Source organism: Sciurus vulgaris, assembly GCF_902686455.1.
Source record: "Sciurus vulgaris genome assembly, chromosome: 17".
Classification (NCBI taxonomy): Eukaryota; Metazoa; Chordata; class Mammalia; order Rodentia; family Sciuridae; genus Sciurus; species Sciurus vulgaris.
In genome coordinates this window covers 45,686,658-45,712,496 of record NC_136478.1, presented here as the reverse complement: position 1 = coordinate 45,712,496, position 25,839 = coordinate 45,686,658, and the positions used below count along the sequence as shown (strand labels likewise).

The window sequence follows — 25,839 nt, the reverse complement described above, 5'->3', positions numbered from 1 at the left end:
AGGTTCATTAAAGAAATAAGTGCTTCTTTAAGTGAGAATGCATTTCTGTTTATGGGAGTGAGAAAGGAACACAGTGAAATATCTGATTAATGAGTGAGCAGTAGTTAAAATTATGAGGGCAACTTGGAAAAGGGTACAGGTTTATCTGGCTAGGATAAAAGGAAATGGGGAATCTCCTGGAAGTTTCAAGATGAGAAAATGCTCATTTATGCTGGGATGAAAAAGATTATTTCCGAAAGGAGAAAAGGGGCATCATCTTTTAGATTTACAGGACAGGACCTTTGTTCTTTTGGATTCTTTTTTAGAAAACTGAACAAGACAAAGAAAAGGCAGGCAAAAGAAGCTACATGAAACTCCACTTTATGAGCTTCCATAGTAACTTGATTAAATTTGCCTAGTTATAGTAAATATATACTGTTCAGTATTAATAATAATTGTGCTCAAGATTAACTATTCAGGGCTGGGGTTGTGGCTCAGTGATAGAGCACTTGCCTAGCACCTGTTAGGCACTGGGTTCAATCCCCAGCACCACATAAAAAATGAACAAAATAAAGGTACTTTCAAAAAAAGATTAACTATTCAGTAATAAAGATTGGGGAAATAGAGAAGGAACTATACTATAGGCTCTAGACAGTTGGAAGAACTTTTTTCCTTTACATACTTTAAATTGTTTGAAATACTGATTTTTACAGTAAATGTTTTTCATTAGGAAATGATTTTTTTACTTACTATGAGTTTGATCTTGTGATCAGAACTATCTCAAGCACTTTTACTTGACTTAAATGTGCAAAGATGTTAATCACCCACAATTTCATCCAGTAATAGCAAGAAAAAATTCAAACTATTTTTGGTATGGGCAAAAGTATTTTTCTTCTGTGCTACTAACAATATGTCATTGCAATATATTGGCTTTAGTTTGTATGGTGTTTTTAATTATACAACCTTGTGATCTAGAAATTATAATTTACTTCTGTCATGTTTTACTTGCTTATTAGAAACAGTTATTCTGGAAGCAAAATGACATATATGAGACACATGAGTTTTTCAATAACTCAGTATTACATAGTGATCCACTTTCAGTCATCATGAAATGTACAAACACAACAATAAATAACCATTGGTACAGACACATTGAGTTTCCTGTGATCTCGTCAGAATCCCACAACTCACCGTGACATTCCATTCATAACCCCACTGAACCCATCTCATAATCCACATATGGACATCAAACCAAACTCAGAAAGCACTTGCCTTAAACATAACTCCTTTACAAGTAATATTTCTAAAAATGCATCGGTTTCTTAGAAAGTTAAATATGAACGTGTCAATTACTCAGTTGTTCTTCTAGATTTTACCCAGAAGAAATGAAAGTTGTTAACTTTATTCATAATGTTTAAAACCTGGAAATAAACCAAATGTCATGGAGAGTAAAATGAATACGCAAATTGTGGCACATTAACACAACAGCTCATCGGAAATTTTTTAAATGAACTACATTAAGAAATATGAGAGCCATTATGATCAGCTAAAGGAGACATGGAATTTCTACAGCTGAAAGGTGGCAAAAAACGAAACGGATTGGAAAAGGCCGCCAGCTAACTTCCTGGCCGCATGCTGAGCGTCCACCAGCGTGCGGGACGCAGCTCCGGCGCTGGGGCGGCCTCTTGGGGAAAAACTAACAAAGCCGGGCAGGAAGCCTCAGGTTCCCGAGCACGTACCGCGCTCGGGGTTCTGCAAGTACAGGCGGGAGTAGACAGAACGTCCCCCCGCCCGGCTCCCGGTTCTGGTCTCGGCCCTCCCCCGCCGGACCTCCCGCGCCCCTTTCAGGGTTCGGCGGTCCAGCTTTCTAGTGGTTGGGGCAACTCGCGCCCCCGGTTCACTTCCGGCGCGAGACCGGGCACGCACTCCTGGCTCCCTCTTGTATACTTTGTGGCCTGGGTGTCGGATTACTTTCTCGGCCGGTTTCGGGACGGCTGGCCGGCCTCAGCTCTCCTCCGAGTTCCTGGGAACTCCTGGATATTCCCGAGCCTGGTGCCGATTGAGTGGCCAGTGGGCTCTGCCTGGCCGTTTGGTCGTTGGACTACGTTTCCCACAGGGCCCAGGGCCACGGATGAACTTGGAGCGTGGGTTCCACTTCCGGTGTGGTGTGGCGCTCTGCCTGATGAGTGGAGGCGACCCAGGTCAGGCCCCCGCGGTGCGGAGCGGGATGGAGACTGCGGAGCGGAGAGCCACAAGCCTATGTCCGTGTGAGCTGCGCAGGAGGATTGGTAGTGCTGCTGTTTGTGACGGCGTCCTTGCCGAGTATCGGTGTATGACAGGGAAAGGCTGAATGTGTTCGTGATGGCGCCCTGGTGTGTGCCCTGACTGGTGCCTAATCGGGCTCCTTAGGTCGTGAGTAGGCACGGGGTCTGTTGTGTGACCCATCTCTTTGGTGACGTGGATGTTTGAGCCTGCAAGGTGCAGTCTGTTTTCAACAAGTCTGTGGCGTCTTTTTTCTTTTTGTGATATTCTCCGTATCCAACCTGGTGCATAACACAGAAGGGCATTTGTGAAGTGAGTGACCACCCAGGTTCTAGTTGTAGGTTTTGTGGTTTCTTGGAACATGTTTCCCCCATTCTCTTTTTCTGTCTCATGTAAGTCGTGCATTTCAGGCCAGAGTGGAAGTTCCAAGCAGAAAAGTACATTCTAAGTCATGAGGTGTGAATTGCACTGATCTCCCAGACAGCTCTGGGGAAGATTTTTGGGGGAATCCTTCAATGAACTTTGGAGGCATTTACACATTTCACAACCACAGTATTTCCTGAGCTGTGTCCTCTAGAAACTGACGTGAACCCTGAGGACAGGCTATAGGCATTTGTGATTCTGACACGGAAGAGTCAGCAGTTTTCTAGTTTGCCCTCTTAAATTTGGGTGTATGTGTATGATGGGTGCTTGTCTGGTGGTGGATAGTATTATTTAGCCAGTCCAAGATCTCACAAGTCAGACTGATCTCACAAATCCCCTTCTTCTTGATCCTCTTGTTCCTTAAGAGAAGGCTCCTGAAGTGGAAAGGAGCATTGCTGTTTACTGGCCACCTCAAGGACAGTTTGTTTGTTTTTGTTCTGTCAAATGCATTTTTCATTTTTTGTTTTTTTTTTCAGTTCTGGGTATCTAACCCAGGACCTTGTGTGTGCTATGTCAAATGCATTTTTGTTTTATGGAAAAGACTACTTTCTCCTAAATTGCCCTGCCTAATTATGACCTAGTCATTTACCTAGTTCCTAGATCTTCTCTTCCCAATTAAATTAATAACAGGACCAGAGAGATGGATCCCCTTTTCCTCCAGTGTCATTTATTTCTTGTTGTCCCAGGACCATTTCCAGAGGCCTTAATTTTTTTTTTTTGTAATAATATTTTATCAGTTTCACTGGGGAACATGCCCATGGAGCTCTACCCATTCTTATGCCAGAAGTGAAATTTCCTGACCAGTTCTTCACCGTTCTAACCATGGACCGTGTAAGTAATTTCTCTCTTCTTCATGAATATTTCCTTTTTCTTAATTCTCTACATGACAACTATAATAAAGAACCAATACCAGATCCTCATACTTTTTCATTTTCTAGTAAGGGCTAGAATCAAATGGTGTCCCTTCTGTGTGCCCATCTGTTCTCCAAATAACATTCAACACTCCGTATGTGTTCAGTCTTCTACTGTAGAGTAAGAATGGATTCCTTGGATTTTCCCTTGTCATATCTTTTTTGATTTTTTTTTGCTAATTTTTTTAGTAGTATATGGACACAGTGCCTTTTTATTTTTATGTGATGCTGAGGATTGAACCTAGTGCCTCACATGTGCTAGGCAAGCTCTCTACCACTGAGCTATAACTCCAGCCCACATATTCTTGAATATAGAAAAAGAGCAGATGAATATTTGATGACATGGGCAAACTCTAAAATTCTCCACAGACCTGAGTTTCCAGATCGATTTGATTTGATGTTGACGGGCCGGCCCCAAGTCATACAAAATGATGATTGAAATTAGAAAAAAAAAAAAAATATATATATATATACACTATATATATATGCTATATATATGACATATATAGCATATCATAAGGAAGTTATATTGTATTTGTTCTCAGAATTGCTATAGATTTGTTACGTTGTTTTCTTATCTACCCTGTTGGACAAATGCTTAAGTGTAAGTAAGGCTCTTTTAAGTAGGTAGGCTACTCTATAGCCATTAAAAAGCATTTACTAAATAATTTGTCATCAGAAGTAATAATTCTTATATAAAATATGAAATGAGGTTTGAATCCCCCAGCACCACCAAAAAAAAAAAAAAAAAAAAAAATATATATATATATATATATATATGAAATGCTACATAAAATATGGCATTGAACTTGGGGCTTCAAGAATTATGTAAGTTTTATCTTTTAAAGCACTGGGCATAGAACCCAAGGCCTTGTATTTGCTAGGCAAGTGTTCTGTTATTAAGCTATTATACCTCTAGCTCCTGCAAGAGATTTTTTCCTGCAAGAACTTATTTTCTAAGGATATTTTTCTTATGCAGGGGAATAAGAATATGGAAACTTAACCTTTATTGATAATTCATGAAGTGGCACATAACAACATGCAATGGCCTATGGACACTATTTCTTTGAATATGTGAACTTATTATTTTATTAATTTCCAGACATGTTTGGCTACCTATAAAATCCCACAGCATTCAGATTTCTCTGCATTAAATGGATTCTAAAGACATACATAGTCTGATTTGGAAGTACTAATTTCCTTATTTCCCAAACCATAGGCTTCTATCTACAGTGTACTTGTTTAAAATCTAATCCCCTTTCTATAATGCAGTGTTTCTTTTTCTTGAAAAGATTTCCCTGAATTTTACCTTTAAGGTTGGGTTTATTGTTTCAGGAATTGGTGACATTCAAAGATGTAGTCATCAGCTTTTCTCAGGAGGAGTGGGAATATCTGGATTCTGCTCAGAGGGACTTATATTGGGATGTGATGATGGAGAACTACAGCAACTTGGTCTCACTGGGTAAATTTATCTGCCTCAAATAATTTAGAATATGCTTTCTGGAATATAAGCTAATATTCAATGAAATCAAGACATCTTCTAAGAAATAACTGAATTTCTTCTCCCTGTTCCAAAGATATTGTTTCATTGTTGTTGCATTCCTGAGTATACCTCTACTAAACATCTTCCTGATATTCATACCAGGCAGTTCATATCATTTCTATCTTCCTTGATTCCAATAGAGCTAGAATTGACTTGTAGGACATATATAGCATATCATCGGGACGTTATATTGTATTTGTTCTCAGAATTGCTATAGATTAGTTACGTTGTTTTCTTATCTACCCTGTTAGACAAATGCTAAGATATATCCCAATTTTATGACTATTAGAAGAACCTCTACAATGTATACGTTGTTGGGTTGATAAACAGAAGTCTTCATATTCATTTACTGACACAAATATTACTATGGTTAAAGAACTTTGCATTTAATATTAACTACCAGTATGTCAATTTCATGAGAGTAGGGTTTGTTTTGGTCTTGGTCACCATTGTACAGAGAGCTATGTCTTCAACATAGACACCAAATAAATATGCCTCAGAAAGCTACTTATATTCCTCTCAGTTACCAAGTTTTTGTCCCACCTTAAGCTTTAAATAATTGACTCATTAAATTCTCAAAATAACCCTATAACACAAGTACTTTTGTATTACTGTTTTATAGAAGAGATTGCTTATGACAAAAAATATGAGGTACATCTTGGAGTTTACACCATCTCTTAGTATCAAGAGGCAGCTTTTCTACTCAGGCAGGCTAGCAACAAATACAGTGTTCTTACCTGTCACATTAAACTGTTTCTCAAGATGAAGAACCAGAATGGCTTTAAATAATACAAGACCTGTATTAAGTGTCTGGTTTCTCTGTGTGTTGTAATACTATAGTTATTCCCAAAGTGAAATATTCTTCTAATTCCCTCACATTTCTCTTCTATGAAGTGTTTATCATTATCATTTTGAGGACTGAGAATATAGCTCAGTGGTAGAGTGCTTGCCTAATCCCCAGTACCCCCCTATAATTTATTTATATATATGTTTGTGTGTATACATACATATACATATATATATTTTTTTTTTTGAACTGGTTATAATTTCTTTTAAACATACATTGTTACATTCCTCATTGTAAGCAGGGTATTGCATTTCTAAACCAATTATGATCCAACTTATTGGAGGAAGGGATATTGCTCTAGAGGATTTGCATGGTTGTGACAAGAAGACAGGGCCAGGTGAGTGAAGGCCTGTGAGGCAGGGGAAGGCCTGGCCTTGCTAGTCTGGGAGAAAGTGAGGCCCTGTGATATTGGCATACTCATTTCAAAAAGCTGTGTATAAAGGTCTGACAGTTAGGGAAGCAAATTAAAATTCTGCTGAATAGAACAAGCTCATCTGTATACTGTTATAGATTTGAATATATGTCTGTACTACACAAAATATAAATAAATGTTCATATACTTTTTTGATCTCTACACTGAAGACGGCTGTTATGCTAATCCTTTTTAAAATGGTGACCAAGACCAAAATAGACCCTACTCTCATGAAGTTGACATCCTGCTAGTTAAGAAGTATAACACAAAAGAAAACAAATAAGTAGAGAAGGTATATGGTGATATGTGTAAGAATAAAGGGCTTGAGGATGCTGGGAAATAGCTAATTCAGAACTGTAATCAGACAGGGATCTCTTTGGTCTTAGTCTATGACTATATACAGTTCCTTGTCGATAATTTACCTAATATTTTTACAATTGAAAATTCTCATCTAAGTCACTGTGTTTCTAAATTCATTATTCCTTTTCATGTATTATTGCCCTCATTTTTTTTTAAATTCTTTTCTGTATTTTTAATTCTATACTGAATATCCAGTCTTCTATCTAGGATAATGTCCCACCAGCTTGAATAACTTTCTTTGGTATTAGTTTTTGTAGTTCAGGTAGGCAGGAAATACATTTTTTGTTTTTTTTGCTTCAGTCTATCTAAAAATGTCATTATTTTACCTATTTTTTTTATGTGTTCTTGTTAGATATACATGATAGTACAGTGTATTTTGACATATTTTACATACATGGAGTATAACGACTCTAATTAGGATCCCATTCTTGTGGTTGTACATGATGTGGATTTTCACTGGTAGTGTATTCATATATGAACATAGGAAAGTTATGTCCAATTCATTCTACTTTCTTTTTCCCATCCTCGCTCCCTTCCCTTCATTCTCCTTTGTCTAATTCACTGAACTTCCATCTCCCCCCTTGTTGTATGTTAGCATCCACATATCAGAGAATATTCAACCTTTGGTTTTTGGGGATTGGCTTATTTCACTTAGTATGAGCGTCTCCAGATCCTTCCCTTTACTGGCAAGTCATATAGTCATTCTTTTTTACAGCTGAGTAATATTCCATGTGCGTATGTACCACATTTTCTTTATCCATTTATCTGTTGACAGGCATCTATTGGTTCCATGACTTAGCTATTGTGAATTGAGCTGCTGTGAACATTGATGTGGCTGCATCACTGTAGTACACTGATTTTGGTTCTTTGCGTATATACTGAGAAGTGGGATAACTGGGTCAAATCGTGGTTCCATTCCAAGTTTTCTGAGGACTCTTTGTATTGCTTTCCAGAGTGGTTGCACCAATTTGCAATCCCACCAGCAATTTAGACCTCATGCTTTTTTGGATGAACTTGAAATGTAATTTGAAAAGGAAAGGTAGGATGCAGGAAGACCATATCTTTTATATTATTTTATCTAATTAATGACCTTAAATAGTACACTTGAAATTCTCTGATCTTTTGTTTATATTTCATTATGAATTGAATGATTTTCATTACTTCAATATACTTTAGACTACCAGTTTTTTGGTTTTTGTTTTTGTTTTTTTGACACTGGGGATTTAAACCAGGGGTGCTTTTCCATTGAGCTACATTCCTACCCCTTTTTCTTTGTTGTTTTGAGACAGGGTCTCACTAAATTGCTGAGGGTCTCCCTAAGTTGCTGAGGCTACCCTTAAATTTGTGATTCTCCTTTCTTAGCTTCCTAAGTCTGGAATTACAGGCATGCACCACTGTACCCAGACAGTTTTTATTCTTTTATATTCAGTTATATGAATTTTGGAAAATTCCTTATGGTGATCTCCATGAGCCTTTAACTTGATCCTTTAATCTTTACATTTATGCTTTTTTGACACAGGCTTTCTGGCTATCCCAGTCTCAGACCTGACACCTAAATTAGTTATAAGTGTGTTTTCTAGCCTTTTGTAGTGTTTAACATGTTTTAGTACAAAAGCTTTTTTCTCCCTCTTTTTTTTTTTTATTTTTTTTAGTTGTTGATGGACCTTTATTTTATTTATTTATATGCAGTGCTAAGACTCAAACCCAGTCTCTTACACATGTGAGGCAAGGTCTCTACCACTGAGCCACAACCTATTTTTAAAATGGTGGTCTGCCTTAGTTTCCTCAGGTGATTTCTGCATCCTTTTGATATCATCCTTAAATATTTTCTGCTTTCTGGTACAACAGTTCGAGGCATATCTTGTACTTACCCTACTCTAGATCATAATTCAGATCTTTATTCTAGGATCCCTGGTTCATTACCTGATTTATTGTTACATCCTGGGTAATAGGCATGGTTTTGATTTTTTGTTCATGGGAGTTAAGTTTTTGAAATTTTTTTTCTCTTTCTAGCAAATTGATGTTTTTCAACTTTCATGGGTTTTAGGGTTTTTAATATCTACTTACTTAGAAATTAATTCATTATTCTACATTTTCAACTTTATTAGCATAGGGGTTGGGTATTATAAGACTTTTGTAAAATACACTCTGATGGTTTCTTTTACATTTTTTTCTGTTTGTTAATTCTGTTTTTATCACGTTCTGATTATTAATTTCCTCTTCATCTTTTCTACAGGTAAATTTTTTTTCTGTTTTTGTGAGTGGCATGTATACATTGGTCATTTTCATTTATTTATTTTTAATAGCATTTAAATCTTTTTATGTGACTAATATAATTTCATAAATTATGATTTATAAAGATTTCAACATCATGGTTCTTGGGAAATTTTGTTATTTCAATTACATTTCTACATTGACTCAACAATTATTTAGTAGAGAACTTTATTTCTAAGTGGAAATGCTTTTGGTTTATTGATACTGGTACTGGTTTACTGCTCTCATTAAATTATGGTATTTGAGTTATTTTATCTTTGTTATACATAACATAATTCACTTAAGAAATTATTCTTGACTTTTCAGTTTTCCTTAAGCTTTATCTCATTGCCAACCTGAAGTGTCCAAAAATATCTTTTGTTACAAAAGATTCTCCATGCTACTCTCTTAGAATATCTTCCTTTTCAACCACAAGACTTTGCTTAGAATTGCATAAGTTTAACAATATGGTATACACTGATTTTTGGATATCTGAAATATTGTGATACTTTTTGGGGAAACTACAGAAGTGACTGACTTCAAGTATCAGAAAATGGAAATAAATATCTGGGAAAGAGCATGAAGGAAAAAAATAGGTTTCACAAGGATAGATGAGTAATAGTAAAAATGTTACCAAAGAGAAATAAATAAAATATCTCATCTTGATTGACATGTGAGATGAAGAAAAGCAATCAGGGCTCTGTGTAGGAGGAAGAGCAATAGAAATGAAGATGTATAGGCTTAATGTGTGATAAGGTGTTGTTTTCCATTTGACATTTTTTTTTGTGTATACTTTCTTTTTATTTAAATTTCTTTCATTCAGTGATTTACTTTTCCTATAATTAATTGTCACATGCTATGTCCTTGGGGCCTGTTATTCATTGGCACATTAAAAAATTAAGACATTTGTCCTTGTGCAGTTTAAGGAATGAAGAAATTAATGGCATAATAAAAGTAAACAACTATTGAATATATAGTTGGAAACTGTGAGGGCAATGAACCAGATATTTGAATACAGACATTAAAGTGAACTTACTTTAGGGTCAGCTATCTGAAGGTAGTTGACTTTGAGACCTGAATAATGAAAAGGAGCTGGCATACAAAGAGATTATTTTTAAGAGATGAAATGCCCTTTGAGTTGGTGTAAATGATAAGAAATGTGTTTTTATCTAGGAGGTGAAAAGAGATTAAAAGAAAGGAAGGAAATTGATTAAACTGAGGTCTTATAAGCTCTACCTTTTTATCTTGGTAAAGTGTTAATCACAGAATTGTTGATATGTATGGATTATGAAATTTTGATCTGCATTAATAGTACCTCAATAAGATGCTAAGGATGAGTTCTGTATCTATATATTTTGATTCAGTTTGTCTGGATTGGTTCCTCAACATCAGTACTTATAACTAACTTACAAAGATGATCAACATCTAAATTTCAGATCCACTGACTTATCAAAAACCTCACACTGTTATGTTACACTGCTTTCACTGTCTGAATTCTCTTTCTTCGGATTTTGTAACAGTACTTTAACTATTTATTTATATTTATTTATTTAATTTTTTGGTACCAAGGATTGAGCCCAGGGGCACTTTACCACTGAGCTACATCCCCAGCCTCTTTTATTTTTTATTTTGAGACAGGATCTCACTAAGTTGCTGAGGCTGGCTTTGAACTTGTGATCCTTCTGTCTCAGCCTCCTTAGTTGCTGGAATTATAGGCATCCACCACCAGGCCCATGTAACCATTCATTTGTATTGTAAATTATATTGTTTGTTTCTTCTGCTTTCTATAAGTTCTGTTTTTGTGACACAGGGAAAAAATGTTTTTCCTTTTTTTTTTTTTTTTTCAGGTTTGGAGTCTAGGTATGAGACAGAGATGTTATCTGTAAGAAAGAATGTTCTTGAAAACAATGGTTCTCAGCTGAAAGTAATGGAAAGTAGCCATCTTGTTAACTCTGAAAGCTCCGTGTTCAGAAATGACTGGCAAAGCAAAACCAAGATTGAAGTAAAGGGACCTAAAGGGAGATGTTTCAGTAGAATGAAAATCACCTCTGACAAACAGCCCAATTATAAGAACCATAAATCTCTTACATTATCTCAGAGAATGCATGAGGGTGAGAAGCCCTGTGAATATAAGGAATGTGGGAAAGTCTTCAGTTGTGATCCAGACATTGACCACTATCAGAGAATACACACTGATAAGAAAACCTATGAATGTAGTGAATGCTGGAAAACCTCTGGGATGGATAATTCACAAATACTACAACTGAATATTCATACTGAAGTGAAACCATGTAAATATATGGAATGTGGTAATAAATTTAGTTTTTATAAAGATCTTAGTGTATACCAAAAAATTCATAGTGTTGGGAAGTTTTATAAGTGTAAGGCATATGGAAGGATCTTTAGAAGTGTCGGAGAAATTACTCCCATTCAAAGAATTCATGATGGTGAGAAACCCTATGAATGCACATTTTGTGGGAAATCCTTTAGAGTGCATGCACAACTTACTCGACATCAGAAAATACATACTGATGAGAAACCTTACAAATGTATGGAATGTGGCAAGGACTTTAGGTTTCATTCACAGCTTACTGAACATGAGAGAATTCATACTGGTGAGAAACCATACAAATGTATCCACTGTGAGAAGGTTTTTAGAATTAGTTCACAACTCATTGAACATCAGAGAATACACACTGGTGAGAAACCTTATGCATGTAAGGAATGTGGGAAGGCTTTTGGAGTCTGTAGAGAACTTGCTCGACATCAGAGAATTCATACAGGTAAGAAACCCTATGAATGTAAGTCATGTGGAAAGGGCTTTAGAAATAGTTCATCCCTGACTCGACATCAGAGAATCCATACTGGTGAGAAACCCTATAAATGTAAAGAGTGTGAGAAAGCCTTTGGAGTAGGCAGTGAACTTACCCGACATGAGCGAATTCACAGTGGTCAGAAACCCTATGAATGTAAGGCATGTGGGAAGTTCTTCAGACTTACTTCAGCCCTTATTCAACATCAGAGAATTCACAGTGGTGAGAAACCCTATGAATGTAAGGTCTGTGGGAAGGCCTTTAGGCATAGTTCAGCCCTTACTGAACATCAGAGAATTCATACTGGGGAGAAACCTTATGAATGCCAGGCATGTGGAAAGGCCTTTAGACATAGTTCATCTTTTACAAAACATCAGAGACTTCATAGTGCTGAGAAACCCTATGAATGTACGGAATGTGGGAATGCCTTTAGTATGGGGGAGGATCTTACTTAACATCAGAAAATTTCTACTGGTGGCAATTATTTGAATGAAATGAGAGAGTCAGGGCCTTTTTGTGATTTTTCACTGGGAAAAACCTGTGGATATAAGATGTAATCAAGGATGATTCAGTGTCCCTCTCCTTTTATAATCCGTTCCCACACTTACGGCATTCTGTATTTCAAAATGGAATTTTTCAATCATTGGTGATGTATACACCCTTAACAGTTTTGTTAAACACTACCAAGTATTTCTCTTTTTATATTAACATTGTTATTGTCTATTGACTTATAATGGTCTCTGTTTATCCATGTCTGAAATGTGTGGAATATGTGTTCATCTAATAATTTGAATTAATTTTGTGAGCTTTTTGGCCATATGTTTTCTCTTAATAGCTTTTGGTGTTTGTTTTTGTTCTTTTGTCAGTTTTTTTATTTGTAATATTACTCAATTGTCTTTTTGTATTCTAATTCTTTGCTTCTTTTTTTTTTTTTTTTTTTTTTTTTTTGGCGGTGCTGGGGATTGAACCCAGGACTTTGTGCTTGTGAGGCAAGGACTCTACCAACTGAGCTATATCCCCAGCCCAATTTGTTGTTTCTATATATGATATATTTATCTTCATCTACAGAGTTATAACTCCTAGTTAGATAGAACATAATTTTAAAGTCGTATGGCCCTGCCTTATTTGTGAAATTTTCTTTTGTTTTCTGTTGCTTTCATCTTATTTGTAGATGTATAATCTCTCCAATTTCATCCGTTGATTGACTTATTTTTAAATTTCTATTTTGCTTTGCCACCATAGATTCCTTTAAATATCTATCACAAAACAATTCCATTAAGGAGCCTTTTTATCTCTAGGCAGTACCAGCCAGGACCAAAGTGAAAAGAACATTTTGAATTGTCTGATGAAAAGTACTAAACCCAATTTTTTTGGGGGGGTGGGGAGATACTGGAATTTGAACTCTTGACCACTGAACCACATCCCCAGTTCTCTTTGGTATTTTATTTAGAGACAGGGTCTCACTGAGTTGCTTAGTGCCTCACTTTTGCTGAGGCTGACTTGAACTCCAGATCCTCCTGCCTCAGCCTCCCGAGCCACTGGGATTACAGGTGTGCACCACTGTGGCCGGTTCTAAATCAGCCTTTCTAAATTTGTTAAGCACCTTTAACTATTGCAGTGTCTATAATCTAATCACTGAACTTAGGGTTTACAACTATATATTACCATGGTTTCAATTGTTTTCGGTGTAGATTCTTTTTATTTCCTCTCAGAATTACCTGAGTTCAATAATCAGTAGACTCTCTTTGGGGGTAGGGGAGTAGATTAGAAGTAGAGTTCATACTTAGCATGCATGAGACCCTGGGTTCAATTTCCAGCACCAATAAAGAAATGAATAAAATAGTAGACCTTTTTTATTTTAGTAATCTTTTAAAAATATTTTTAGTTGTAGACAGATGCAATACCTTTATTTTACTTTATTTATTTTTATGTGATGCTGAGGTTCAAATGCAGTGTCTCACATGTGCTAGGCAAGCATTTTACTACTGAGCTATAACTCCAGCCCTATTTTAATAATCTTACATGATTCAAATTGTCTGTTTTATGACAGCTGACAAAGTTATGCAATCAAATGAGATCATGAGCCACTGGTTTTTAGATTTTTAGAAGAAAATTTAACCATTATGTGTAGATAACTTTGTCACCATTATTCATTAAATTTTTAATTGTTTCCCAGAACTTGTGTACTCTTCAGAGTTTCATATGATCACCAGTAGTAATAACTTCCTCAATGGATATATTAAGCTATGATTTCTGTAAGTATTCCTTATTAGTATTTTATTTAAGTCATTTTTATACATATGTAGTTGGTGGCTAGTTTATGTCCTACACGGTAAGAAAATGAATCTGTGTTGTTAACTTTTTTTATTAGGGTAATCTCCTATTTTGTATCTTTCAAATGGAACAGAACACTATTGAATTACTGTGTGACCACCACTACTCTTGCATCTTACTTTTCCTTGTCATTCTGAGTTAATATCCAGGCTGATTAAGTTTCCTGTTCTTGGGCATAGTACTCTAGGACTATATGTCATATATTCCTTTGTGTGTGTGTGTGTGTATGTGTGTGTGTGTTTTTTTTTTCCTTTCCAATTTAAGAAAATGAAAACAGTGAGCTACCTAAACTGTATATAGACATAAAATTGATGATGGAAACAATAGGCATTTTCAATTTCTTGGCACTTAATTTTTGAAGTCATTCATGAATAAATGACAAATTAATGAGTGAAATGTATCTTTATTGTTTCACTTATTTTCATTATAGCTACATCTTTGTCATATATGAACATTTTCCTTTGAATTTTGTAGGACCTCAAAAGCCAATAATTGTTGCTGTTTGTGTTAATTATTGTCCTTGTTTTTACTATATTTTGGTGCAAAAAAAAAAAATGTGAAACTCTGCTGGGCACATGGTACACGCCTGTATTCCCAGTAGCTCAAGAGGCCGAGACGGGAGGATTGCAAGTCCAAAACCAGTCTCAGCAAAAGTGAGGTGCTAAGGAACTCAGTGAGACCCTGTCTCTAAAGAAAAATACAAAATAGGGCTGGGAATGTGACTCAGTGGTTGATTGCCCTGAGTTCAATACTCTGTACCAAAAAAAAAAAAAAAAAAAAAAGACACTTCACCATTTGTTTCCATTTTCACTTGCCCCTTTATCCTTTCTGAAATTTCCCTATTCTACATGGAAACTTTGTGTTTTTCCAAATTCAAGTTGATGTTCCAGACCCTCCCAATTTATTGCTGTCCTGAACCTTTAAGTTAGCTAGTCCTAAGAAAGTAATCCCACTTCTGTTTATTGGTGAATAGCATTAGGCTAGTGTGTATGTTAGGGATGCATGGAGAGTCTGTGGTTGTGATTGATTCCCCACATTCCTGCCCTAACCTGCAATGTGGCTGTATTTGGAGATAGGGCTTTTAGAAGGTAACCAAGGTTAAGCAAAGACATAAAGAATTGATCCTAATCTAAAATGGATGGTGATCTTCTAAGGGACATTTCACTCTGCATGCTCAAACACCAAGTAATGACCACGTGAGGACAAAAGAAGACAGGCATCTGCAGGCCAAGAAGAAAGCCCTCACCAGGAGCTGAATTTAGTACCTTGATTGTGGACTTAACAACCTCCAGAACTGTAAGAAAATACTTTTCTTTTATTTAAATCACATAGTCTATAAGACTTTGGTATGTTATCTTACTTAGACAAACACACATTTTGGAGATCAGAATTAGGGTATTGCTGTAACAAGTGCCTAAAAATATAGAAGCCAGGCTTTGGAAAGAGGGAATGGGCAGAGAGACTGGAAAAGTTCTGAGACTAACAGTAGATTGATTTATATTCAAAATAATTATTGATAGATAATATTTGGTACTATTATTCCCTGCTTACTACTTATTTTGTAGATATTTTTGTTCCTTTCTTTGTCTGTCTTTATGGTTAAATGGTTTTCTCTATCAGTAGGTTTTATTCCCCGCTTTTTGTTTTCTAATGTATCAAAGGATACATTAGATGGGATAGTCTTACTGGGTTGAATCTGATTGGTGAACTTTTGCCCTTCTGTACATAGACATTTGTATCTTTCTACAGGTTTAGAAAGTTTTGTGTTATTCTTTAAATAAGCCTTCTACCATTTTGTCATTCTCAAGCCCCTCTCTGACACCAAAGACATATAGATTTATTTTTTTATCATGTCCCATAGCTCCTGTAAGTATTCTTCATTCTTTCTCATTCTCCTTTATTCTGTGTTTTCAAGTAACCCATCTTCAAGTTCTTTGACTTTGTTGTACTTAATTGTTTCAATGTTGGTACTGTTATGAAATTCATTTTGCTATTGTTTTTCAGCTTCAGAAGTTTTTTTAATTCAGTCTGTTAAATTTTTCTGATATATTTCTGAGTTGTTTCTTTGGGCTTTCTTAGTATGTGGAGTTTTGTTTTTTTTTTTTTTTTTTATTTATTAAGGTGATTCAGTAGTACAGTGATGTTCTTTTAGCATTATGAAATCCAATGTTTTGAAATATTTTCCCTCATCAATTCTGTAATTTTTATAATCATGAAGAGATTCTCTCATCAGAAGTTTTTCATGCATTCAGGTATTTTGCATGTCTGATGTGATCTGCAATAGAGGTTGCAATGAGGTAGTAGCTGTGATCATAACCCTCCTGTAATCTAAAAGCAACAGGAATTTTCTTTTCTTCAGAGGCAGAAATGAAATTATCAGGGAGTAGTTGTCCATCTAGAAGAAACTGGTCATCTTTCCCTTGATCAATTAGGATGTCAAGCTGAGAATCTGGATAGGACTCCACAAGATGTGTTGTATCATATGCCTTCCATTTATTTTGATCTGTTCCCAAATATCTGCTAAAGGCTTTTTTGCCCCAAGGACAGAGTACTGGGTTGCAAATTAGAGCAAATGCTGACATAGATTTGTATTTTCCAGGATTTTTCAAAGCACAAATCAGAGCTCCATGACCTCCCACAGAGTGGCCAAAAATAGACATCCTTTGAGCTCCACTGGAAAATTGGCATTTATGAGTTGGGGAAGCTCCTCTGTTACATAAAAGTACATTCTATTGTTAGTCTTCCAAGGATCTTCAGTGGCATTCACCTAAAACCCAGCACCATAGCACACGACTGTAATCCTAACTGCTGGGGAGGCTGAGGAAGGAGGATTGCAAGTCGCAAATTGGAGGCAAGCCTGGGCAATTTAGCGAGACTTTATATCAAAATTAAAAATAAAAAGGGATGGGAATGTAACTCAGAGGTGGAGTGCCTCTGAGCTCAATCCTCAGCACTGGGGGAAAGGAGGAGAGGAAGGTTAATATAAAGTGTCTTGGGCCAGGATGCCTAGAAGGAGGACTAATCTCCAATTCAAGCAGAACCTTTAATACTCTTATGCACAATGCTATAAACGTCCACCTTGCTCAAAATACTTAACATTCCCCCTCATCACTATTTCATAAATAAAACCTTGATCTGTTTATTTACATCTTTAATTTTTTAGCATCATTTTCTAGTTTTCAGTGTATAAATAAATTTACTAAATTTATTTTTAAGTATTTCATTCTTTTGGATACTATTGGACTTGGGGTTCTTTTCCAACTTTCTTTTTCAGGTTATGCATTGTTAGTACAGAAATACAATTAATATTCATATATTGATCTCATATCCTATAACTCTGCCAAGTTGATTGTTAGCTCCTGTTGTGTATGTGTGTGCACATGTATGTGTGTATTTCTATGTGCAAAATCAAGTCTGTGAATAGAAATCATTGTATTGTTTTTCCAAAATAAATAGTAAAACATCCCCCCCCCCCAAAAAAAAAAAAAAAAAAAAAAAAAAAACAACCCCAGCATTAGTGCCAAAGTCCCAGCTCTCATCTTCTCCTTTACTATTACAGCCACGAGGGCTGGTATCTGGAGCAATGACAGTGTGGCCATGTTCTGAGGCAGCTTGATGATAACCAGATTTTGATATAAAATCTGTGCAAGTTAAACCAGGCAACCAGTGTAGCGCAGGGCACTTTCCACTTTCTGCCTTTGGTGGTAAGTAGATAGCAAATTTCATTTTGCAGTTCAGCTCAACATTGTCATGTTCAAACACTTTCTGCAATCTCCCGAAGCACTTGTTGCTGGAAATCTGTTTCAGTGCCATTCTTTTCCGGTCCAATTGCTACTTGTTTTTTTGGTGTTTTTTTTTTTTTTTTTTTTTTTTTGTCTTCAGCAAAAGGCAGATGATCCTACAGCTGTGGCAGGGGTGGCGGTGGGGACAGAAGCAGCAGCCAGAAGGGCTGGAGTTTTCTTAAAACTGTTTGTTTTTTGTTTTTTTTTTTTAAACTGGAAATTGAACCAAGGGACACTTTGCCACTAAGCTACGTCCCAAATTTGATGGAATACATGAATATAAACATCCCAAAAGCTCAATTAACCTCAAGTAAGATGAGCTCAGAGACTCACATTATGATGCATTATAATCAAATTTTCAAAGTAAAAGATAGAATACTGATAGTAGCAAGAGAGAAGTGACTCATAACATATAAGGGATCCATCCTCTCCAAGATTATCAGATTTCTCAAGAGACTTTGGTGGCCAATAGTCAATGTTCCAGTACTACATTTTGGATCTTAATTCTCTTTCAAAAGACATGTATTGAAAGATTGGTCACTGTCCTGCAGCACTTTTGGGAGATGGTGGAACTTTTATGAAGTGGGGCCTAGTGGGAGGAAGTTACATCATTGGATGTATACCCTTGGAGGGGATATTGGGACCCTAACCCCTTCCACTCTTTCTTTGCTTCCTAGCTGCTGTGAAGAAAACAGAGTTCTTCAATATATGCTCCCTTATATGCAAGAGAACTGTTTTTCAAAAGTGAGGGTTAAATTTTTTTTTCTTTATCTAGGAAGATAAAAGTCAAGGGAATTCATCACTATTAGACTTGCCTTGCAAGAAATGTCTTCGGAGCCCAAAAAAGAGAAATGAAAGGTCACAATACAGTAACTTGAAACCATATGAAGAAATAAAGATTTCAATACATGGGTAATTGCAAAAGCTAGTATTACTGTAATCATGGACAATAACATGATTTATGACACTAATTGTCAGGATCCAATTTGACATGACTACGGCCATCTTGGTTATAACCACTGTCTTGCCTACCAGGTGCTCGTGGCATACACTCAAATCCTGTAGAATAAATGAAGTTAAGATAATAAGACCAGCATATTGTGCCAGGAACTGATGGCTGGACTGTCTGTCTCTGACACTTAATAATAGAAATAGTTTCCAAGAAAGCCCAGGTAAGTTCCAATTGGCTGCAGGCCACTATTGTCTAGGTTAGCATACAAGCCTCTTGCTCCTGCCCAGGGGTATCTTGCTGCTACTCAAGACATGCTTCTGCTAATAAGTAGCATTTTGTATGTTCCTGGATTTGCCCACCTCTTTCTTCAGTCATAGCACCTTTTGTTTTGGGTGGCTGGTTCTAGTACATTGGGTTATTTCCAGAATACTAATATGTTTTAAAATCACAATTGTTAGTCTGAGAGCTAGTTTTATTATACATAGTTGGTAACTTCATGTTTTGTTTTATACATCGTTTATGACACTACTGCCTTCAAATATTAGTTTGTGATTTTGGACATACAATATATACAGCTGTAATTCTGTGACAAAAGAAAGGAGTGAGGTGGGAATGAACTTGTAAAGGAGATTTTTTGTATGGTATGAATATTAAGTATTCAAATTAAGAGTATTGCAGTGTTATGATGTTTAATGTAATTTCCATCATAACCACAGAGAAAACAGTTATGCACTAAAGGAAATAAAAAAGAAATCCAAATATTTCACTACTAAAAAATAAAATAAATCTAAAAGAAGACAGTAATACAGGGAATGAGGGACAAAATAGGCATTTTTAAATTTTTAATTTTAGCTGTAGATGGACACAATACCTTTATTTTGTTTATTTAGTTTTATGTAGTGCTAGGGATCAAACTCAGTGCCTTACATGTGCTAGGCAAGTGCCCACTGTACCACTGAGCTACAACCCCAGTCCCAAAATAGGCACCATGATATAGAAAACAGCAAAGAGACAGAAGTCCTTCCTTTTCAGTAATTTAAATATTTATAAAAGCTTATACTTTCAAATCAAAGGCAGAGAGAAAATCTGAACAGGAAAATTACCAAAGCAATTCTGATTACAATAACAACTGAAAAAAAAAAATATTCAGGGATTACAATAACCGAAGAGATGGGAGCACTGTAATCTCAGCAGCTTGGAAGGCTGAGGCAGGGGAATCACAAGTTCAAGGCCATAAGCAGAATTTTTAAAAGGAGGTGGGGGTGTGGATGTAGCTCAGTGGCAAAGCATCCCTGGTTCAATCCCCAGTACCAAAAATAAACAAGCTAAAGAAGTGAGACTTGTGCAAGGAAAACAACAAAATATTGCTAAAAGAAATTTAAGAAGACATAAATAAATGGAAACATATATCCTGTTCATGGATTGGAAAACTTCATTGTTCAAAAGTAAGCAAAATGAAATTTCACTATCCAAAGTGATCTGTAGACAATTCCATCCCTCCTAAAATAGCAATGGCTGTTTCTGTTCATTCTTAGTAAAAATATAAAAGCCCATCCTATGTATCATATGGGATATTAAGAAGAGATCTTGAATAGCCAAGTGAGTTGGGGGTGTAGCACAGTGGTAGAGCACTTACCTAGTATGTGCGAGACCCTGAATTCAGTCTCCAACACTAAAAAAAAAAAAAAAAAAAAAAAAAAAAAAGTATTGAGCACTTCCACTTCCTGATTGGTGTAGAGGTAACTATAATCAAAACCTTATGGTACTGTTGTAAAGAGACATGTTAATCATGGATTATAAAATTGCTTAACAATTCTACTCTTAGGTTGAAATTCGGAACTCAGGAGAATTGAAAACCTGCCCCATACAAAAACTTGTACATAATGTTTATAACAATATGATTCATAATAACCTAGAGTAGAAGACCCCAAGTGTTCAATGAATTTTTTAAATGTGGTATATCTGTATATGGAATATCCTGGTACAAAAAATGAAATTCTGATAGATACTACATGAATGAACCTTGAAAATATTAAACTAAGTGAAAGAAGTTAGGTACAAAAGGCCATATCTGTATAAGTCCATTTATATGAAATGTCCTGAATAGGCAAGAGACAGATTATACAAAATTTACCAGGTGCTGAGGTGACCACAAATGAGGATTAACTGCTAATGTATTTGGGTGTCCATTTGACAGGATGAAAATTTTCTGGAACCAGATAGTCATGATGATTCCACAACTTAATAAATATACTAAAATCTATGAAATTGTATATTGAAAAAGTGATTATTATGTTTGAATTATATCTCAATAAAATAATAGTTGTATAAAATTATAAAACAAAAAATAAGTAGGCCTTGTGAGCTTAGGTTAAGCGATAGCTTCTTACAGAATCACAAATAACAGGAATAAAGTTAAGATTGCTATGGTTTGGATGAGGTTTGTTCCCCAGGGGTTCATATGTTAAAGGTTTGGTCCTCAGTGTGGCAGGAGGAGGCCTTGGGTCTTTAGGAGCTGGAGGCTAGTGGGAGATCCACAGGTCATTGTGGGTGTGTCCTCCAAAGATATTGTGGAACTCCAGCCTCTCTGGCTTCCTTTTTAATGATAAAATATCTTATTCCTGCAAGTACTCATGCCATTTTGACATCATCCACCAAGAGATCCTTACCAAAACTGAGTTTATGCTGGCACCATACCCTTGAACCTCAGAAGTGTGAGTTAAATAAAATTGTATTTATTAAGTTAGCCTACCTTAGAATTTGTTATAACAGAAAAACAGATAAAATGAACTTCATCAAAATTTATAACATTTTTGCTGCAAAATAATACAACCAAGAAAATGAGATGGGAGAAAATTATTTTAAATCATATATCTGATAAAAAAATAAAACATATACAGAGTATATAAAGACCTCTTAAAACCCAATAATAAAAGTACAGTAGCTGTAATAGCTAATTTTATGTGTCAAGCTGGGTAGGCCAGAGTATCTAGATATTTGTTCAAACATTATTCTAGATGTTTCTGTGAAGAATAATATTTGGCTATAATTAGCACTTAAATCAGTAGACTTTAAGTAAAGCAAATTACCTTCCTTAATGAGAGTAAGACTCTTAGTTGAAGAACTTAATAGAAAAAAATATTGACCTCTTCCAATTAAAATTCTGTCAGCAGAGTTTATTTAGACTCATACTACAACTGTCCCCTATGTCACCATCTGCTGACCTACCATGAAGATTTTGGACTTGCCAGCTGCCACAATGTCATGAGCTAATTTGTTTCTTTAAAATGGAAAAATATACATATATAGTATGAATATCTGTATATGTGTGTGTGATATATATGTATATATAAATATAGATTTCCAATTGGTTGTTTCTCTGAAGAACCTTGACTAATAAGCCAACTTAAAATAATTAAAGGCAAAACCCCAGAGAGAAAAAAATGAGCAAAGGATTGAGTAGACATTTCTTCAAAAAAGAAATAAAGGGCTCGGGCTGTAGCATCAGGGATAGACTACTTGCCTAGCATGCACATGCCTCTGGATTTGATCCCCAGGACTGCAAAAATAAATAAATAAATAAAAATAGAGAAGTGGTAGAGCGCATGCCTCAAATGTGTGAGGCCCTGGGTTCCTTCTCAGCACTGCATGTAAATAAGTAAAATAAAGGTTAAAAAACTGGAGGAGATCTAGAAAAAAACGATTTAGAGCTCTACTAGAGAGAAGACTGAACTAGTGAAAAATGGCAAGAATGGGTGGATACGATGCTCTTGGACCCCCAGGTGCTGTTATTTCTCACTACTCACATCTCTAACTGGATACCCTTGGGGTTAGGCGTCCATGATGAGATGATGTGACTACAGAAAGATTTACAGGAGATCCTAATCTAGTGAGTGACCCTTCTACAAATGAAACTGCCTCCCCCAATGATAAAAATACCACTGCAGAGTGTCTGGATGAGAAATCTGTGCATCAGCCAGTCCAGCAATGCTGTCTGCTTCACCAATTTACAGTGTATATACATCATCAATGAAATCTGCTCTCATCTGTGAGGAACATGAAGTTATGAAAGATGAAATTTGCTATGAGATGGCAGGTCTGGCCCCAAGGTGACTCCAGTGCTCAAACTACTTTCAACTTCATCACTGTGAAGATGTGAATTTGCAGAGGCACAATGGTCTGTGGTCATCAAGGAAAAAGAATGAAGAAATATGGGTGAGAGGAAGGGGAAATTCCTTCTTCTGTAACCACTGTCAGCTAATTTACAGACGAGTAGTTCTTAAACCAGTCCCTCTGCAATGTCCAGCATTTTCTTCTACTCCCTAATTTTTACCAAGACTAATAATATTTATGGCCTTATAAATACTTAAAATATCTACTTTATTGCACAGTTTTGTTGCTTTCTAATATCATAGATGTATAGATCAAGATGGCTTATGTGCAAACGTTCTATATACAATTTCTGGAGAGAATAAACTTTAGGTTAATAATCTTTTGGAGAGGATTGGGATGTAGGTCAGTAGTGAGTGTTTGCTTAGCATGTACAAGGCCCTGAGTTTGACGCCCAGCATTGAAAAAATAATAATAATCTGTGTATATAATATGCTGGCTATTGAACCCAGGGCATACCAGATGCTGAACAAGTACTCTACCACTAATCTAGAGCCCAAGACCCTAATGATCTTTTTTTGGGGGGGGTGCTGGGGATCGAACCCAGGGCCTTGTGCTTACAAGGCAAGCACTCTACCGACTGAGCTATCTCCCCAGCCCCCCTAATAATCTTAATTATTAAAACTCTTGGAGATAGATCTTAGAGTAAGGAGCTATCCTTGTCTACTTTGGCTAACCATAGAACTTCATTTATTTTCCTTCTAAGAGTTTTCTTGATTAACTCTTTCCATCATTTCTTTCCATCATTTACATATTTCTCTTTACTCTTTTAACTGTTTTGCTTGAATTGTCCTAAACTTTGTCCGACAGATCTTGATGAGAAAGATCATGGTAGACCATAAATTTGTACTATTCTAATAATAATAATAGGGCTTGGCTGGGGCTCAGTGGTAGAGCATTTGCCTAGCATGTATGAGGCACTGGGTTCGATCCTCAGCACCACATGAAAAAATAAAGAGTATTGTGTCTATCTATGATTAAAAATACTTTAAATAATAATAATAATAATTTTTTAATGTTTTTAAAAATAGGAGATACAAAAAGTGGCCAATCACAGGCTCAGGATGTATCTCAGTGGCCTAGTATGTGTAAGGCACTGGGTTTGATCCTTGGCACCATATGAAAATAAACAAAGAAAGACATACTGTCCATCTACAACTACAAACATTTTTTTTTAAATAGCCTATCAACACATGAAAATATACTCAAGATTTTTAGTCACTTGGAAAAGGTAAATCAAAAGACCACATCATAGCAAGTACAATGGCTGTAATCAGAAAGTTATATAATAAAAAGTGGTGGTGAAGATGTGAATAAAGAGGAAAGCCAGCACATTGCTGGTGGGAATATAAAATGGTACAACTTTGGCAGTTCTTCAAAAGGTCATTAAACATTAAGAACTCAAATATCTTACTTACAACAGGGATGAACCTTGAAAATATGCTAATTGAAAGAAACCAACCAGTACAGACTACATATTTTAGGACTGCATTTATATGAAATTTCAGGATAGGCCAGTCTATAGATACAGAAAGCTAGTGAGTGTTACCAAGGAAATGGGACATGGGGAGATGGGAAGTAACTGCTAATGCATATGGATTTTGGCTGGGGGTTCTGACGGGTAATAAAGGTTTTTTAAGGCTGGGGATATGGTATCTGCCATGTGTGCAAGGCCCTGGGTTCAGTTCTCAACACTGCAAAAAATTGTTATTCCTCTAAAATTAGATTGTGTTGATGGTTGCAGAAGTTTATGTCTTTTATTATTTTTTATTTTTTTCCTGCAGTACTGGAATTGAACCTAGAGCCTTGAGTATGTTAGACAAGCACTCCACCACTGAGCTGCATTCCCAGCCCTTTTTTATTTTGAGACAGGCTTGCTAAGCTGACCTCAAATTGTGATCCTCCTGTCTCAGTTTCCCAAGTAGCTGGGATTACACACATCACACCTGACTTGTTTGTTTGGTACCAGGGTGAACCCAGGAGCACTCAACAACTGAGCCACATCCCCAGCCGTTTTCTTTTTTATTTTGAGACAGTGTCTTGCTAAGTTTCTTAGGGCCTTGCTAAGTTGTCCTTGTGGTTGCTGTTTTAATATTTTTTTTTTATTATAGATGGACACAATACCTTTATATTATTTAGTAATTTTTTATGTGGTGCTGAGGATCAAATCTAGGGTCTCACATGCGCTAGGCAAGCATTTTACCACTGAGCCACAATCCCAGCCCTGTCGCTAAGTTTTTGAGGCTGGCTTTGAATTTGGAATCCTCCTGCCTCAGTCTCCCAAGTCATTGGGATTACAGGCATGCACTACCACACCTGGCTCTGTAAACATATATATATTTTTCACATTTTTTTCTTTTCTTTAAATATTTTTTTTAGCTGTCAATGGATCTTTATTTTTTTATATGCAGTGCTGAGAATCAAACACAGTGCTTCACACATACTAGGCAAAAGCGCTGCCACTGAGCCACAACCCCAGCCCCTCTTTATTTTATTTTTTTTTTATATTTTTTTATGTGGTGCTGAGGACAAAATCCAGTGCCTCACACATGCTAGGCAAGCGCTACACCACTGAGCCACAACCCCACCCCTCTAAACATATTTTTTAAATTGATACTTTTATGGCTTGTTGATGACATCTCAATAAAACTTAAAGAAATGAAAGTTAAATAATATTGTTCTTGGAAGAAATAAAACAGAGAATTAGTTAGCAGACTTTCCTTATAAGAATTGTTAGCACAAAAAGACCAGGCAGGACGCAAACCTCAGGCGTCATCTCAGCTCTTTATTCAAGGGGA

The 25,839-nt window shown here is 36.2% G+C and overlaps 1 protein-coding gene and 1 pseudogene across 6 annotated transcripts; one reads left to right on the top strand and one right to left on the bottom strand.

Moving 5' to 3' along the window:
- The first annotated feature begins 560 nt into the window (after nucleotides 1-560).
- Nucleotides 561-25,623, top strand: ZNF529 (zinc finger protein 529). Of its 5 annotated transcripts, XM_079118034.1 has the most exons (6): nucleotides 561-2,246; nucleotides 3,402-3,495; nucleotides 4,911-5,037; nucleotides 10,838-11,773; nucleotides 13,980-14,058; nucleotides 18,695-25,623. In XM_079118034.1, exons 1-5 carry the CDS (start codon nucleotides 1,612-1,614, stop codon nucleotides 14,051-14,053), a joined length of 1,866 nt encoding a protein of 621 aa, XP_078974160.1. In that variant the 5' UTR covers nucleotides 561-1,611; the 3' UTR covers nucleotides 14,054-14,058; nucleotides 18,695-25,623. The 5 variants fall into 5 exon arrangements, with proteins under 5 accessions (XP_078974160.1, XP_078974161.1, XP_078974159.1 ...); XM_079118035.1 differs by lacking the exon at nucleotides 18,695-25,623 and having other exon boundaries at nucleotides 13,980-14,527; XM_079118036.1 differs by lacking the exon at nucleotides 13,980-14,058 and having other exon boundaries at nucleotides 562-2,246.
- LOC306648182 (S-formylglutathione hydrolase-like) lies at nucleotides 16,242-17,964 on the bottom strand (annotated as a pseudogene). Its single transcript has 2 exons — nucleotides 17,642-17,964; nucleotides 16,242-16,904 (listed from the first exon to the last, which is right to left on the bottom strand). The product of its transcript is annotated as an S-formylglutathione hydrolase-like (transcript).
- Nucleotides 25,624-25,839: the final 216 nt, after the last annotated feature.